The sequence below is a fragment of the Spermophilus citellus genome (assembly GCF_964194105.1).
Source record: "Spermophilus citellus genome assembly, chromosome: 7".
NCBI classification, from domain to species: domain Eukaryota; kingdom Metazoa; phylum Chordata; class Mammalia; order Rodentia; family Sciuridae; genus Spermophilus; species Spermophilus citellus.
The window spans coordinates 26,416,342-26,433,295 of record NC_138188.1 but is presented as its reverse complement, the minus strand read 5'-3'; the positions used below and the strand labels follow the sequence as shown (position 1 = coordinate 26,433,295).

General features: G+C 54.4%; 1 protein-coding gene across 2 annotated transcripts in view; it reads left to right on the top strand.

Moving 5' to 3' along the window:
• The first annotated feature begins 1,220 nt into the window (after positions 1–1,220).
• Positions 1,221–16,954, top strand: part of CACNA2D2 (calcium voltage-gated channel auxiliary subunit alpha2delta 2) — a 133,542-nt gene continuing 117,808 nt past the window's right edge. For both annotated transcript variants that reach the window (XM_081302085.1, XM_081302084.1), the window contains exon 1: positions 1,221–1,772. In XM_081302085.1, the coding sequence (XP_081158211.1) occupies positions 1,558–1,772 (215 nt within the window). In that variant the 5' untranslated portion in view covers positions 1,221–1,557. The remainder of the gene's footprint in view (positions 1,773–16,954) is intronic.

Sequence of the window (16,954 nt, the reverse complement as noted above, 5' to 3'; positions counted from 1 at the left end):
AGGACTAGGGAATAAATAAAGGTTGTCCTGAGTCCTATTTCCAGCCTCTAACACCACCTCTGTGTTCCTTATGCCAGGGACCACTGTTCTTCCCTCCTCAACTGCAACCCTCCTTGAGATAACCTTTGAGAGGATGATGTGAGACCCAGCCAGATATCATTAGTTGAAGGCTTCTGAGCATCTATCTATGAACTAAGCTGCCCAGCAGTTACTGTCCCTCACTCTTTATGTTAGGCAGTTTCTGGGTAGCTAATGCTAAAGGAGTCGGGCTCTGTGCCCGACCAGCAGGGAACATTCTCCTATCCTATCCAGAGGCAGAGTGATATTCTAGGGGGAAATTTGATAGGATCCCAGGGATACTATCCCCCAACTACAAGTGCTTCTGCTTACCAACTAATTCATCCCATTATCACTTCATCCTGGTAATAGGTCTGAGAACCCACACAAGCATTCTCAGGGAGGAAACTGAGGCTCTGAGAGGCCACTCCACAAGCTGAGGGTTGGAAGTGAAACAAGTCCCAGCCTTTTCCCTGAAGCAAGAAAGAGTCAGGGGGCTCTAGGATTGTTTGGGTTGTGCTCACACTCATTGGCCCTAGAAGAGTCTGACTAGCAGCTGTGCAAGCCCTGGGAACTGGGATTTGGGGCTCCTCTCTGCATAGTACCTGCTTAGCCCAGGGAAGTGAATTCAGGAGGCTGCATCCTGCCATCTTCAGCCCCCCACACTTGTGCAACTGTACCCAGGTTCTGGCTCAGGGAAAAAGGAGGTCCTGCCTTTTCTTTCTGCCAGGGTCTGAACATGCAATCCCTGGCAGAGAGAAATCCCGAGGTAGCTGGAGTCACTGAGGGTACGACAGCACTGCCACCTTCTTCTATGGTCTGCTGAATCCTGCCATTCCATCGTTAAACCTGTGACACCAGGCCTCAAGCCTGTTGAAGGTCGAGCCCCAGAAGGGTCACATATGCCCCTACCCTGCCTCTCAGGAGGGAGACTCTTCTTGCGGGTAGGGCAGAGAGGAGCACCTGGGATTGTGGTGTGGGGACCCGGCCGCACACGGCACGCTCTGACCGTGGCTGGGGCACTGGACGCGCGCGCCCGGACTCCACTCGGTTGCGCGGGCCAGTAGGGCAGGCTCGGGGCTGCGCGGGGACGAGGGGTGCGCGGGCACAGGAGGGCGCGTGGCCGCGGCGGGGGCGAGCCGGTCTGGGAGGACGGGAGGGGGAGGCGAAAGGAGGAGGGGGGCGGGCCGGCCAGGGAGCGGGGGAGGGAGCGAAGAAGAGAGAGGGGAGGGCGGCGCCGGCAGGTTGGCGGCGGCCGCTATTTGAGCGCAGGTCCCGGGCCAGGCGCTCAGAGCGCTTGGAGCCAGCGCGGCGGGGAGATCGTAGCTTGCAACCCGCAGAGGCGCTGCGGCCGGTGCAGCCCTAGAGGCCCCGCGCGGAGAAGGTGGCGGAGGAGGAGAGGCCGGTTGCCGCCCGCAGCCCGCCGCCTGCACCCCCCCATCCCGCCGCCGCCGCCACCGCCGCCCCCCCTCCCCGCGGCGCCGCATCTTGAATGGAAACATGGCGGTGCCGGCTCGGACCTGCGGCGCCTCTCGGCCCGGCCCGGCGCGGACTGCGTGCCCCTGGCCCGGCCGCGGCCCCCGGCCCTGCCCTGGCCCCTGGCTCCCGGCATCCGGGCCCGCGCGCCCGCTGTTGCTGCTGCTGCTGCCGCTGCTGCTTCTACTGCTGCTCGCCGCCCCCGGCGCTTCTGCCTACAGCTTCCCCCAGCAGCACACGTAAGTGGCCTCCGCCGGCCGCGGGACCCCACCGAGCCCTGCTCTCCCCTTAGTCCTTCAGTCGGCGCTGGTTCCTCCAGGCGATCCTCTTTGGAGCGGGGGCGCTGAGTCCCGCGGAACGCTGCGCCCGGGGGCGGTGGCCCCAAGCCCCGAGGGCTGGCTGCCACGGTCCCGGCGCTTCTAGCTGCGTCGCGAAACTTCCCCGCGGTGCCCCTGCTTCACCCAAACCCCCAAAGGGAGCAGGGCAAGATCTCCAAGCCCCGGGATGGGGAGGGGGTCCGAGTCTGTCAGCTGATTCTCCTGCCACTGTCCCGGTGAGGAGGAAACCTGGGGGTTGGGTAAGGGGGCTGGCCAGCGACCCCTGCCCGGCAGAGTTGGAGCTTCGCATCTGCCCCACGTTCTCTCCCCGGTGGGAACCTGGCGCTTTAGAGTCAGAGGTGGGGTCACCTCCACACCTGCCTTTTTCTTTCGAAGGGGTCTGGATGCAGAGGGTGTGAGCACCTTCTTGCCGGTGATTCCTGTCGCCTGTTCTTGGGGGTCCTTGAGGTGAGTGTTCCTCAGGATCGAATTGGGAGGTAAAGGTGCTGGGGTTCGGACAGAAGGTGAATGGGGGGGAGGACCCCTGCTTGCCCCTGCTGCTGTTGCTGCCACTGCGCTGCCAACAGTGTGATAGCATCTCAGGCTCTGCCAGCCTCTGCTGGTGCTCTTGGTCTTTCTGAGCCTCCTTGCCCTCCCAAAGAACCCGCAAACTAAGCCAGATGTGTCTGGGCTGGGAGTGGGTATTCAGTGTGAATGGCCTTTAGGACAGCATCTGTTTCCTGACACCATGCCCCAGCCATATGTCAGTACCCAGACAACTCTTTGGGGAATGGTGACCAGCCTGCTTCTGTTTTCTGTCCCTGAGTCTGAGGAGCCACCTGTCCCTGCACTCTTTCATTAGTGTCCTGGCCTAAGGTTGGGGGCATGAGGAGTTGGGCTGCTGGTTGCCAAGGGGAAGGGTCTGGCCTCAGGGAAAGGGGAGGCTGGCTCTGCGTCATTAGAACATTTCCGCCCAAGGGTAGGAGCCCCTAGTTCTGCTACAGAACCTGTCAACTCCAGCTAGTAGGTTCTCCCAAATGAGAAAAAAAAAAAAAAAAAACAAACTCAGGAGAAGCACTGCTGTGAGTCTCTCTCCGTCTTGTCATCTCTCTGAGCACAGCCTGGCTGTGCTCAGGCGGGTGATCAGTTGGCAAATTACAGGTGCTGCACGGACGTGTCCTCTGTCAAATGTCTGAATTTTTTGTGTGTTATGGGGTGGGGGAGTGCACAGAGAAAAGAGAATTGTGTGGAAGTTCAGAGCTGATGGGTGCATTATCGTCTTTCCTTTGCAGTATTTAAAAAGAGCAAAAACATTATTTTTGTTGTTCTTTCTTGTTCAAAGCCAAGCACAAGCCAAGCCACAGTTATTTTTTCCTACCCGTTTCATAGCTCCTTGAGTGACGGTTTAAGTAAACGTCTTTTTCAGCCTCTCCTGACCTCGCTTCCCTTCCCTGTATCCTGCAGTTGTTTATATGTTTGCTGGGCCTGCATGGGTCTCCCCTAGAAGGCCAGAGTAAGACCCTGACCAGAGTGGACACCTGTCTGTCTGTTTCCAGCCAAAAGATGGTGAGGCGGGTGTGATGGCAGCGGCACATTTCCAGCTGGACGCTCTTCTCTTGTCGATATAGTTGGAGCTAATTTGAGGGTTTGGGACATGTCTTGCAAACCATAATTAGGGAATGAGAGTGGGGATGAAGCAGGGGTTGTGGTGCTCTGAGGGTCCAGGGGGAGGTGACTAATGGTGTGACATCGTGGAGGGTTTGCCACGACAGCCAGCGCCCTTCAGCTGCCCTGGTCTGGCAGATGCAAATGCTTTTTGATCCTTGGAGGGAGAAAAGGAAGGGAATCTTGAGGTCCCCTCCCTATATGACCATAGCTGATTGGAGTTGCGGCTTTTGTTGAACTGACATAAAAGGCTGGGGCTGCCATTGGGACCAGAGGGCTCGGTGTGCCTCCTCTGGGGTGAGTGGCTGGTCAGCATGGCCAGGCCAGGATGACATTGATACAGGTGGATTTCCAAGGTGGGAAGTGGAGCCCTAAGTCTGAAGGTATTGGGGTGACAACTTCTCAGTGGAGAGGGCCCTGGATGGTCAAGTAATTTCCTTCCTCATTAGTGTCTGCCAGTGTGAATGGGCTCATCTTTGTAAGCTGCTGGGTTTAAATCAAGTGCGGTTTCGGGGTCCGTTGGCTGTTATTTCTATAATAGCTTTGGCAGCATGGCTCTCTGCCCACCAGGCGAAATGGACCAAGGCTGTCGCCAGACTGAGAAGGGCAAAGGAGTTGCTGCTGGAGGGAGGACAGGACTTCAGCTTTAAGGAGGGGGCCTCTCTCTTATTCCACCTGGACCTGGATCGGGGTTTCAAAGAAGGAAGCGAGCATGTGTGCATTGTGTGTGGGTGCGTGTGCATTGTGCGTGTGCGCATATGTGTACTCGTGTGTCTGGAGGGATGGAGTTAGAGCACACTGCCTTTCATCTCCTGTTTCCAATTATGCCCATCCCAGTATTCAGGCAGGGGATGCTTTCCTCACTGCTATTTGCCCCTGTGTCTTTACCTCTTCTCTCCCCTGTCCCCTTTCTTTGAGTCTGTCATCTTTTTTTGGTCCTGCTTCCATGTCTATGCCTCCCATCCATCTGTGCCCACCCTAATCTGTCTGTCTCTTCTGTCTTCCCTGTTGGGTCATGGTTCCCTGTTCTCTGGTATCCCTGGGCTTCTCTGGCTAAGTGCTGGGTGGAGTGCCTGCTTGATCTGCCCACCTGGCTGCATTCTTTAGCCTAGCACTGCTCCAGTGGTAGTGTGGGCCAGGGCTTCCCTTCCTCTGGGGGTGGGTGGTGGGAAGCAGTGAAGGGGCCTGAGGGGTTTGGACCCCGAGCAAATTAACAATGCCCGAGTACCTATGTGCTCATCTCCTGAGTGGACACACAGGGAGCAAAGCCCACGATGGGGCATGCGTCAGTCTAGCTATGGTTAATGGTGGGTGACGTGTGTCTGTCTGGGTCTCCCAGCCGCTGTCTCCACCTCCCTGTGGCTCTCCCTGTCGGAGGGAGGCAACATTACACATCTGGGTCCCTCATCTTCCCAACAACCTGCCGCAGCTTTTGCAGGAGGGAGGGGTGAGGCTTTGTGGCCTGCTGCTACCGTCACTGGAATGCAGCGCTGCCAGATGCTCCGCATCCCTCCTGTTGTTGAAGATTTGGGGGAGATGCTTGGCTGCTGTTACCTGTTCTGGATCCCGACTTCACTGGGTGCCTCCTCCAGGCTAGCTATATCAATTCCCTGAGAAGGCAAGAGACCCATTTTAAGATGCGTCCCCTCATAGTTTGAGGGCGAGTCTCATTCCAGATTCCTGGTCACACTCACGTCCTCAAGGAGAGACTGACCCCAGAATGAAACTGGCCTCAAAAATGGAGTAAGCCTACTGCAGTGTCTTTTTCTCTCCTCTGCCTGGGTACAAGTAGGCACCAAAAGCTGACAGTGTTCGGGTGGACACTGTCAGCTCTTGGGAGGAGCAGGTTGTCAGGTATAATCCCTGTGTGCTCATACTTTGGCCTCCAGAGCTGACCCTCTCCACTGGGATAATCTTATCTCAGTTTCTCCAACTGAGGTAATACGATTCCCTTAGGAGGCTGGTGGGAAGAATGAATAGGGATGGGTAGCCTCTGGTGGGCAGGGGTGCCATGACAGCTACTGTTCATACGAGCATCAAATCCAGGTGCCACAGGTCCTCCCTTGCCAGTTTTCTCACAATGTTCACACAGGCTACATGCCCTCTTGTCTCTGCTTTGTTCCTGCTGTTCCATCACCACCGCAAGCTTTTCTCACACCCATACCTTCTAGAGGCCTCCCCTGTCCCAGCTCTGGACTGTGGCACGTCAGCTCCTCCAGGACAGTCACCAACCATCTCCCTCCTTTCTTCCCTCCCTTCAGCAGCAACTTCAGCCCAGCTCATCTGTGGTGGTGGATATTGCCAAGCGAATGGTGGCCTTCCCTCACTGAACCCAAGCCAGGCTGCTTACTCACATTGCCACCTTGATCTCAGGACCCCTGGTCACGCCCATCCCACAGATGCCGAGATTGAGACTCAGAAAGACGAAAAGACCTGCACAAAGTCCACAACGACTAGAGGAAGGACTGGTAGAATACTACTCTGACAGACATGTAGCTGCCCTGCCAGGGGGCTGGGAACTTCTGGGTAGTGGGTCCAGGAAAGGGAGATGCTGGAAATACAAGTCTGGGGAGAAAACAAAGACGCATAGGATGTAGAACATGGGCCAACGTCTTCCAGGTGCAACTTTTCCTCCTCTGGGTCTCAATCAATCCTGAGGGACCTTCCTTGGCCAAGGTGGCCCTTGCCAGGTCTCACCTTGCCTGCCTACCATGTTCATGCGAACCATCTGGGAGCACCCCAGGCCAGAATTGTCCTTTTCTCCCCAAGGCTTTTTTTCTGTTTTTTTTTTTTCTTTTTTTTTTTCAGTGCAGGAGCTTGAACCCAGGGCCTTGCCTGTTCTGGGCAAGCACTCTGCCACTGAGCCCCAATCCTCCCCAAGGCTTTTAATCATGGGCCAACCCTACTTGGCAAGGAGCCTTGGTAGAGGGGAAGAGGGGCTCTATATCCAGATTCCAGAATGATTCTGAAAAGGTGATGGAGTGGGGGTGGAGCTGAGGGTTTGTTAATGAGAACTTGAAGCTGGATCCTCTCCGCAGTTCTGCCAGGCCCAGGGACTTCAGAGGACTCGGGTCTTCTAGGTGCTTGGTGGGTTCATGCTGTATGGGGTTGGGGGATCCTGGGAATCAGGATTCTCAAGGGCTTATTGCTATCCAGGGGTCATCTGGAGGTTTGGGAGCAGGCCTGGGCCCTGTCTGGCACAGTAGTGTTGCCTGTGGGATGGGAGTGGTCGATTTCTCTTCCCCTTTGGCCCTGATTCCTACTCTACACTGAGATTTGCCAGGGTCCAGCAACCTTGGGCCTGGGAGCACTAGAGCTTAGGCCCTTGAGTCAGGGCAGGGGCTTTTCCTCTGTTCCTTCCTGCCTCCTGGGGAGATTCTCTTCATGTCAGGTTTATTTTTTCCTGGTGCTGACTGTCTAAACAAGAAGCTACAGAATCAATATTCGTATTCCCAGAGGGAAGTGTATGTGTGGTTTTTGCTTTTATTCCTTTCCCTTCCTCTCTTGTCCTGTGTAACCTGAAGAACCTCCTGCACTGCTGTGGCCAAGAACAGGTAGGGGGAGGCAAAGGGGTGACCACAGAGATTGAGATGCCCCTAGAGGCTTGCCAGGTCTCCACAGCCATCTCTTGAGATTTCCCCAAAGGATTTAAGGGTTCTTTCCTTCTTGACCCACACAGTCTGAGCCTGATTTGATGTGGGCAGGTCCTGCCTTGCCACAGTGGGACTCAGGCCATTGGCTTGATGTCCCCACTCTTGTCCCTTCTCAACTCACCTTGGTCCCCCACCAGACTTTCTTTCTTCATCTGGTCTAGTCTGGTTCCCCTGTCCTTAGTCACTGCTGGTGGTGTTGACTGAGCCTGGTGAGGGTGGGGTCTCACAGGCTAGGAGACCCTGTCTTCCTGGGATTAGGTAGAGGGGGCTCTTCACTCAATCTCTCAGGGACCCCACCTTGGATGGGGGACGTCTGTTAAGGGTGACCGGATGGTGACCTTGGGCAGAGCTCCTCTTCTCTCAGTTTTCTCTTTTCTAGGGTCCTTCTGACTAACATTCAGCACTTGAAGAAGGCAGGTCTGGGGCCCTTACTACTCCTCTCTATACTGCTCTAGCAAGGGGTGAGATCTGACCCCAAGTCCTGCTGGCCTTATCTGTCTTGGTGGGAGGTCTCTGGATCTCCCATAAGGGTTTGGCTATACCTTGGGTGCCCTCGAAGTTGCTTTTCAAACTGACCCACTTTGAGCTCTGATTAGCCTAATTGTTTAACAGAGAGGGAGGGGTGCAGGAAATCTTTTCATCTCTCCCCACCTTGGAAATGACACTCATTAAACAAAGGGAAAAGGAGAATATGAGAGAGAAGTCACACACCTCTGCCTTTCTCTTCCCCACCCCTCTTGGATTTTGGGCCCTTGTCTCTACCTTGAAACCTTCCTTCTCTGCTGGTCAGTTCTTTCTGAGTGGTCCCCTCCTGGCATGCACCAAGACTGCCATCCCTTCCACCAACTGCATGACCTTGAGAACTTGCTCAGCCTCTCCCAGGGCTTGGGCCCTCTTCTGTACAATGAGGTTCTCCCAATTGTGCTGCCTCATAGGATTCGGATGTGACAGGCCATGAGGGATGGGCCTGACCCCAGGGAGTAGTACCAGGCATCTATCTACAGCACCCAGCACCTAGCCATGCCCTGCAAGTACCTGAGCCCAGTGCTTGGGGCTTCCCTCCTGTGCTTGGCCTGTGTGTATGTGTAAGCGTGTATGTTTAAGTGTCACACGTGTTTTTGCACATGCATTGAATGTGTTCACATATGTGCACATTTATGTGTATGCCCACTCGTGTGCCTTTATGAGTAGACGTGTGCATGTGTGTTTGTAGTAGCACATTGTTTATATGCACGTGTGCAGTCGTGTGTATACATACAAGCTAATGTTTATAGACAGGTGCAGGTGCCTGCACATGTGAACTTATGAATTAAAGCGTGGGCATGTGCTTGTGTGCCTGTGTGTGCATATGCAGGGCAGGCACATGACAGTTATCTCTTTGCAGCCAGAAAGTGTTCACAGTGCCCACCTTCCGCAACCTGCCTTTGATGTTAATGCCAGGTCTCTCTGGGCAAATGCCGGCAGTGGGAAATAAAGCCTCCTGGTTGTTAGGACCTGTGTTTTGCAAACTTTTATGTCAGGAACAGCCTGAGTTAAGGCTGAGCTGGAAAGTTTGATCAGCTACCAACTGGCGCGATGACAGTCTGCGAAGGAAACACACAGAGACTGCGTCCTTGTAATTCAAATTTTTGCAAATTGAATGGTATTTAGATTCGCTGGAGGACTTGGGACTCAGAGGAGCTCCGTGAGTCCTTTGTGAAGTGAAGCATCTTTGCAAACCACCCTTCCGTGAGGAAAGTCTAGAGGGTGGGCGGGGAGGTCAGGGCTCAGGCAGAGCTGGGAGACCCTTGCTGTGTGACCTTGGGCTGGCATATCTCTATCTCTCTCTCTCTCTCTCTCTCTCTCTCTCTCTCTCTCTCTCTCTGAGTGGGTGCTCCTCATTCGCACATGGAAGGACAGGAAACTGGCAGCCCTTGGAGCATCTGCAGCAGGTTCGGGGTCCTTCCCTGCTGCAAGACATCCTTGCAGTCAGCAGGCATGATTCAGAGAGTCCACGCTTCAGCTTGATGATCCCTGCGTGGTTCTCTATTCACAGCATCTCTAGTGAAGCTACTTTCTTTCAAGAAAGAATTTTTGTCTACTAAGTCTTCATGAACATTGCTGTCCCACTGCCCCATGCTGGGCTGTGTCCCTTGGGGCTGTGTCCGTCCTGGCTAATGCATTTTGATGTCTGAGAGAACTGTAATTGTGTTTTCCAGGCATTCCCGGGGCCTGTGCCTTACCAGTACTGGGATGGCCCAAGGTCCTGGGCAGTTTGGGAAGAGATTTCTATAAAGTGGCTGTCAGGGGCTTAGGAGCCTTTAGACAGGAGGGGTCCTGTGGGGGCAGGGAGCCTGAGCAGCACCACCTCTTTGACCACTGTGGGCCCTGCATGCTTCCCCACGTGGGAAGGACATGTCCCAGCCACAGAAGCCCCCATCTCATAGATAGGGAAACCGAGGCCCAAGGTGGGGGAAGGGAACCTTCAGGCGCCACCTTTCTGCTGGCTGCCCTCACGGCAGAGCCCAGTACCCGGCCCCAGTTACTCTGTACACACTGCTTGAAGGGCGATTCTCCCATTCTACCTTTCTCGCATTGTGACATACAACTATTCTCTTTAAAAAAAAAAAATACCCATGGCACAGGATGAGGGAGCAATTTGATGTCTCCTTGGGCAAAACTGCAAAGAGAGTACGGTGTGAGAGCTCCAATCCTAGTATTCTCCAGGCCAGACCTTGAAGCTGATATCCCTTGTCCCTATGCTGTTTCAGAGTCACCAGAGCTTTCTGGGTCCCCTTGGGAAGGACAGCTTTGTGACCAGGCAGGGTGGACACAGATGAGCTGGGGCATTCCTGAGACAAGGAGAGGTCCCTGCTCTGCCTCAAGTTCCAGCCTGACGTGGCATTTGAGTCTTGATAACTTCCTTCCGCAGCCTGCGTTCTCCTCCCGTTGGCGCCGCCAGAAATGCTGCATTTGAAGCCTTAAAGGTCAGGCCTGTGCCGTCACTGATTCCAACAAACAAAGAATAAACAGCCCACCCCAGCCCTGCCCCCAACTTCATTTATTAGAAAAGGGAAGGAGCTGGCAGAGCATTTGCCCCCCACATCGATGGCCTTCACAGCCCCTCTTTGTGAGCTCAGGCCAGGAGTCTACTTGGACACCCCCAACCCTCCTCTGGAAAGCTGCAATGTCTCCCATTGGGGTCAGCTATGATCCTGCACCCCAAAAATCTGCTGTGGGCAAAGCCCTACTTCTCAGCCTGGTATTTCAGACTCTGCCTGGAATGGTTCCAGTCTCTGGCCTCTAACCCTGGAAATATCAGCCTCCAGCCAGGCTGAGCTACTTGCAGATCCTAGTAAGTTCTTTGGCCTCCCCAGCTTCTGGTCTTCACTCACCAGGCTGGCCTGCCTGACCTAAGTCCTGGGGAAGGAGTCTTCCTGAACAGCCCCTCTTCTGGCTCACTACCCCTTATGAGCCTCATCTACAACCCTGGGCCCCTCTCCTCTAGCTTTGTGCCACTTCACAGGAGGCCTTGGAGTGTAGGCATTGATCTGACTGCCACTTTCTCAAAAACTGAGTTCATGGAATATATTTGGCTGCCAAGTAAAGAGGCTTCTTCTGTGCACACCCTGCTACCCCAGTGTTAAGGTTTTTCCCGTAGCTAAGCCTGTCATTTCCTGATAGGGAGTCAGAGGTGGCTGAAAGTAGGCTGTCAGTGAGCACCAAGTCCACACCTGTGCTCTGTCTGGCCTCACTTTTGGTGTGGCTCTCTGTCCTTGGCTGACTTCCTTATAGCAACAAGATGGCTGCCACAGCTCCAGGCATCATGTCAGACCCAGATATTAGATGTAGAAGAGATGTTTCCTCTGAATGGGTCCACCCCCATCCCCATCTTTCTCTCTCTGCTGCTGAGCTACACCCCCAGCTCCTCTGGGTTCTCTGAAACCTTGCCCAGAAGCCCCCAGGCTAGTTCCCCTCACACCTCATTGGCTAGCACATGGTCACGTGTCTGCTCTAAACCAATCACTGGAGGTGGAGAAGGTATCTTGTGATTGGCTCATGCTAATCAGGATTTACCCTTGAGCTGAGGATGGGGTCACCTTGGGGCTGGAGATGGAGATTCTGCAGACTTAGGTTTTGTTAGCAAGAAGGCGATAGTGATGGAGGACGGGGAGGCATTGTCTGCTGCTGCAGGGTCAGACAAGAGACCTGACAGTGGATGGGAGGTGCTGAGAAGAAGTGGGAGGAGAGGGGAGAGGATGAGGTGGGCATGGTTGAATAAACAGGAAGTAGTTGTTTTATCCACATGAATCGCTATGAGGTGGGCCCTGAGGGGTGTATTTCACATATGCTGTCCAGTGAAGTCAGTCCATTCATATCCCCATTTCGTAGACAGGTAAAAGTGAGGCTCTGCAAGGCTAAGTGATGGCAGGTGGTGAAGACAGGATTCCCACCCTGCTCTTGGGTCCGGGCATTCAGCCACAGCCCCACATAGCCCTTCTGCAGCTCACCTCCTGTAGGCAGTCCCTGGTCATAGGGCAAGGTGTCCCCGCACTTCTATGCTATTCCATCATGCATGTCCCTCTGCAAGGGTTGTCCCTGTCCAGTGAAGTTCTTGTCGTGGGGGCTCTGGCCTTCTCTCTGGGCCTGTGGCACACCTAGCTTCCTTGGAGGTGTCTGGGGGACCAGAAGGAGGCTTTGGGCCTTTACCACTCCTCTCAGTAAACAACCCCATTTTACCTGGGGTGTGGTTGTGGGTCATGAGAACTCTTAGGACACATTTATTTCTATGTGGTAACAGATGGGGAAACTGATGCCCAAAGAGGAACACTGCCTTGGACCTCTCTGCACCTGAGGCATAGCCTAGACCCAAACCCAGAGGAGGGAGCAACCAACTTCCTCAAGGTGCTGTGCTGTGCCAATTGAGTTTGGTTAGTCAGAGGCCTAAAGGAAGGATAGGCCAAGGAGAGACTGTCCTGGGCAGCAGGAAGCCAGTGGTTCAGATGATATGTAAAGGCAGGACAGCATGAATGGGCTAAGAGGACAGTGACAGAGGGGCATGTCTTATTACTGTGGAGCAGTGCAGCTGACCTGGCCAACTGTGGTTGAGGAAGTGGGACCCATGGACATGGCCAAGGGAAAGGCCCCAAACTTTGCCAAGTGCTGCCCATGACACTTCCTTCTCATCTGGTGGGAAGGGCAGCTGCAGGATGGAGTGTGCTTATGCCTATAGGGGAGCTGTCATTTGTACCTGCACTCTACAGAGGAGACTGGAGTGTCATTGGTCAGCCCCTCTGATAGGGATAGGATGACATCACCCTAAAGTGGCCATGTTCTCCTGACCTGAGGTCTGATCCTTCCTGTTATCTTCTGGACTCCGTTCCCTGCACCAGTTCTGGTCTGAGCTTGTCCAGGAGTGGTCAGCCAAGGGCACAGATATTGGGTAAGCCCTGAGCTCTGTTGTACTACCGGTTTGGGGTTCCCCTTGGTCACTGAAGGCTCCACCTGTCACATGAAGACAGAGGGCTCTCTGGAGCCACCAGGGTCCAGGGAATGGATGGAGCTGGAGTCTACTGGGCATAGCCATGAGCCCTCCAAACCAGGACAGGCCTCCTCTGATTTAGGCCTACTTTTGACCTGCTGGGAGCTAGTGGTGCCAACTCCCATGTGCACACAGAATAGAGGGGAAGGGCAGTCTAGACACACTGTCCATTCCTCCACCTCTCTGTCCTCATTCTCCCCTTGCCCTCTTCATCCCCCAGGCACTGGACTGTACCTAGCATTATTCAGGCAAAGAGACCTGGTGGAAGGGAAGCAGCGTGTTCAATTATTTATGCCAGGCTTTGGCTTGTGCCGGCCCCAGAAACCCCAGGGGCTTGTGGAGCAGGGTCATGGGCCTCCCTCTGCTTTTCCTCTTTCGTCTCTTCCTACCCTGCCTTAGCCTTGGCATTATCCAGCTCACTGTGGGAGTCTGGGCCAGCTCCCTGCCCCCCTCCTCCCAGCCTGAGTATCCTTAGCATTCCCAGCACCCTCCAGAGTGATGATCCTGCAGCTGCCGATGATGCTTCCTTGCCACCCCATCTGCATAGCTGTCATCCTCGTTCTGCCCTGTAAACTGGTGCTTATGGCACCCACAGCCCAAGAAGCTGCTTCTGATAGGCATGGGGGATTGGATGGGGGTGGGCCTGAGTGTCCACAGGGGCAGCAATCTCATTTCATAGGTGCTTAAAAAGCACCTACTATGCACTGAGCACAGAGGAAGCTGGAGAGAGGTTGGGTGGGCTGCAGAGGACCCTACCAGCCTAAAGCAGGGTCCGCCCGTGGTCTAGTTGATCTCTGCTTATCCTTTTGTGCTTATCTATGAATTCCTGTCCCTTGAAACCTCCCTTACCTCCCTTGTGGTTCAGGAGCTATGTAGTCTGCTTCAAGCCTTCCTCCCTTTTTGTCCTGCAGTAGACCCTGCTCCCTGGCTGACTGGTCTCTGTGATGCATGCCCTTCAAGGCTGTGTGCCTAGAGGGGTGGGGGGTGGAGGACAGTGGCCACCTGTCCTTGGCTGGCCAGCGCCTATTAAGTGCTCAACAAATGTTTGCTGAGCAGGAGCCCGTGATCTGTACAGGTGTCCACAAGGGCAAGATGGTCCTGTCTGTGAAAGCTGAAGCAGGCTTTTACATGGTCTCAGATGAGGCCCTTTATGGACCTCTCTTGGCTGCTGTCAGAGTATAAAGGCCACTTCCACATATCCTCCTGTGGCTCTTTTGCAAGAAGTTGCCTCCAAGAACTGCCCTGTGGCAGGAGGTGTAGGTGGCTCTGGGACCCATGGGGCTATATTATTTCATCAGATCGGGGCAGGGCCCAGACATCAGCATTTTTCTGGAGCCCTCTGGGTGAGCCAAGGTAAGAAACTAAGGCCCTAGGGGATACATACAGGGTACCCACACTCTGCCCAACAAGGGGGCACTGACGCTCCCAGGGAAGGGGGTTTGAGAGCCTCGTGTACTGGTACATGGTACCTGGCCATGCTATTTCCAAATGCCTGTTCATAAGGCCAGAGCCAAAGTGTACAGCCTGGCCCAGGGAGATCTCCTGGCCTGTGGAGAAGGCTGCCCACCTCCTTCCAGACTGTTTCTCTACATTGATGCTTGCCCATTCTCCATTTGCCCTGCTGACCACCTCAAGGCTTTTAAAACCTGCCTTCTGACTGCCTCTTCTCACTTGAGGCCCCTCCCTACACCTCAGCAGTGTGCTGGGTCTGAGCTTTGGGTCTCTGTGGGCTCACCGACTGGGGGGGAGATACAGAATGAGGAAGAAGGGAAGCCAGGCCAAGTAAGTAGCAGTGCCACCCATGGCCAGTGCTCCAAGCCTCATCCCAGGAGTGCTGAGACATCCTGCCCCAGGCCTCCATTGTCCCCAAGCCATTCCCTTGGCCCTAGCCTTCCCCAGTCAGGGTTGTGACCTACCTTCCTTTTTTTTTTTTTTTTTGGTACTAGGGATTGAACCCAGGGGGGCTTAACCACTGAGCCACATCCCCAACTGTTTTTATTTTTTATTTTGAGACAGAATCTCACTAAGTTGCTTATGACCTTGCTAAGTAACTGAAGCAGGCTTTGAACTTGATATCCTCTTGCCTCAGCCTCCCAAGTTGCTGGGGTTACAGGTGCGCACCACAGCGCCAGGCTAAAATACCGCCCCTCCCCCCAAGCCAGTATTGGGGATTGAACCCAGAGCCTCACACAAACTAGGCAAACTGCCAGTGAGCCACATCCTTACCCTGACCTACCTTCCTTTGAGGATAAGCCATTGTTGGGGGGACCAGGCGAAGGGTAGGGTAGGATTCAGGAGAGGCTCACCTTGCACATCCATCCAGCCCAGATCCTGCTTTTCCTGGCAGGTTCACCTCTTTCCTAATGATGTGGTCCCCAAGATTGCTGCACCTCTGGGTAGTGCCTCCCAGTACCCAGGATGCCTTCATGCCCAAAGCACTGGAGACCCGCCTGTCATGCACCCTACTCCCCAAGTTCTCTGGCAGAGCAGCTGGGGAGGAGGTGGTGGGGAACAATCCCAGAGGCCATTAAGCCAAGTGATTTACATGGTTCCTGAGCCAGTGCCGAGGGAAATATATTTCACAGGTGATTTCCAGACTGGTGGCGTATGGAGGAGGCCATTATTCTAAAATGAAGAAGGGCTGCCTGGAGGGACCTGGAGCCACGAGCTTTGTTGTCCTGGATGTGTGTGCCTCCTGCGTGTTGGAAAGCCTAGCCCAGGGATGAGGGCTGGGTGGGGAGGAAGCTAGGGATCACAAAAACAGCCCCCTCTTACCTTGTTGGGGTCATTTTGTGCCTCCGTTACCTTTTCTTTAAAATGGGATCATATTCCCCATGTTCTGTAGTTGTTTTGTGAGCACCAGCTATGTTCCAGGCCCTGATCTCAGAAGATGTTCTGGTGATAATAACCAGGCAGTGTGGCGCCTCTCTGCCTGGCCACGCCCCTGGGAATGCCAGAGGAGGTGGGGCCTCTGAGGTGGCACTTCTCCCTCCAGTTGTGGATCCCTTACTGAAGAGATTTGCATTGCTAAAGGATTCATTCACCAGAGAGCACCAGAGAGGAAATGCCAGGAAAGCTGCAGTGTGTGAGTGCTGTGCACTTGTGGGCCCTTAGACAAGCCAGCAGCAGGAGGGCCTGACAGGTGGAGCTCCTGTCTAACTGGGAGCAGTGGTAGGGAATAATGATAATACCCCCAGCCTCCACCACGTGTTGGGCCAAGCCTTAGTACTCTCTGCTACTCACACTCTGGGGACAAGGTCACAAATTACCAAGGACAAGGTTAGGTGTTGGGAGGCTGGGGCCAGGAGGCTTGACAGAGGGGCCCAATTGAGATGTGCTTGGGTTAGAGTCTGTGGAGTGAATGAGGGAATGAATGGATGGAATCAGTTCCTGGGATACCAAACCTCTCTCTGCCAGTTTGTTCCCTGATGGTTTATTCAAGGGGCCCGGCTTCCCTGGTGAGCCCCTTATTGTTCCCAAATAGAGCCTCAAGTGTGGGAGCTACATGTTGAGCCCCTCTCCTGGTAAGGAACCTAGTGTTAGATTATATGTGTAGAGTTGATGGGCAGCTCCTCTGATCCTTGCTTTGCCCATCTGAGAAATGGAGAGGCAGCCTGCCCTAGACCTTTCTTATAGACTAGACCTGAGGACATATGAGCTGGACTGATCAACACATGTCACATGCCACGGTGGGAGTGGCCCACAGGTCAGTGCACAGGTGCCCTGGGGAACAAGGGCCTGGGATGGGCTGTCCTTGGGCATCAGGCAGGGCATCAGTGGGCTCGCCCATGCTGGTTGTACCCAGAGAAATCCTAGTATAGCCCAAGGCTCCCACTAGCTTATCCTCTTTCTGTCGGTATAGGCAGACAATAGTCCAGGGAGATGATACAGGGGACATGCTGTGTTGGAAGGTGATCATACCATGAAGAAGGGGCAGGAGAAACTGGGGGAAGGTTGCAGTTCAATGGGGTATGGGTGGGTCAGAATAGGCTTCATCAAAAAGGAGACATTTGGGTAAAGCCTGGAAAGAGAGGAACATGGGAGCTACGTGAGTATCTGGGAGAAGGGTGCTCTAAGCAAAGGAGAGGTCAGTGCAAAGGCCCTGGGGTGGAATGTGGTTAGAGCAGAGAGAGGAGGAGGGGAGAAAAGGAGAAGAAGAGGAGGTCAGGAGATAACTGGGGTCAACTCAGGGAGGGCCACTCAATTAGCATGATTTTGACCGTTGCTCAAATGAGTTGGGAACCAAGGGAGCAGAGAAGGAATGT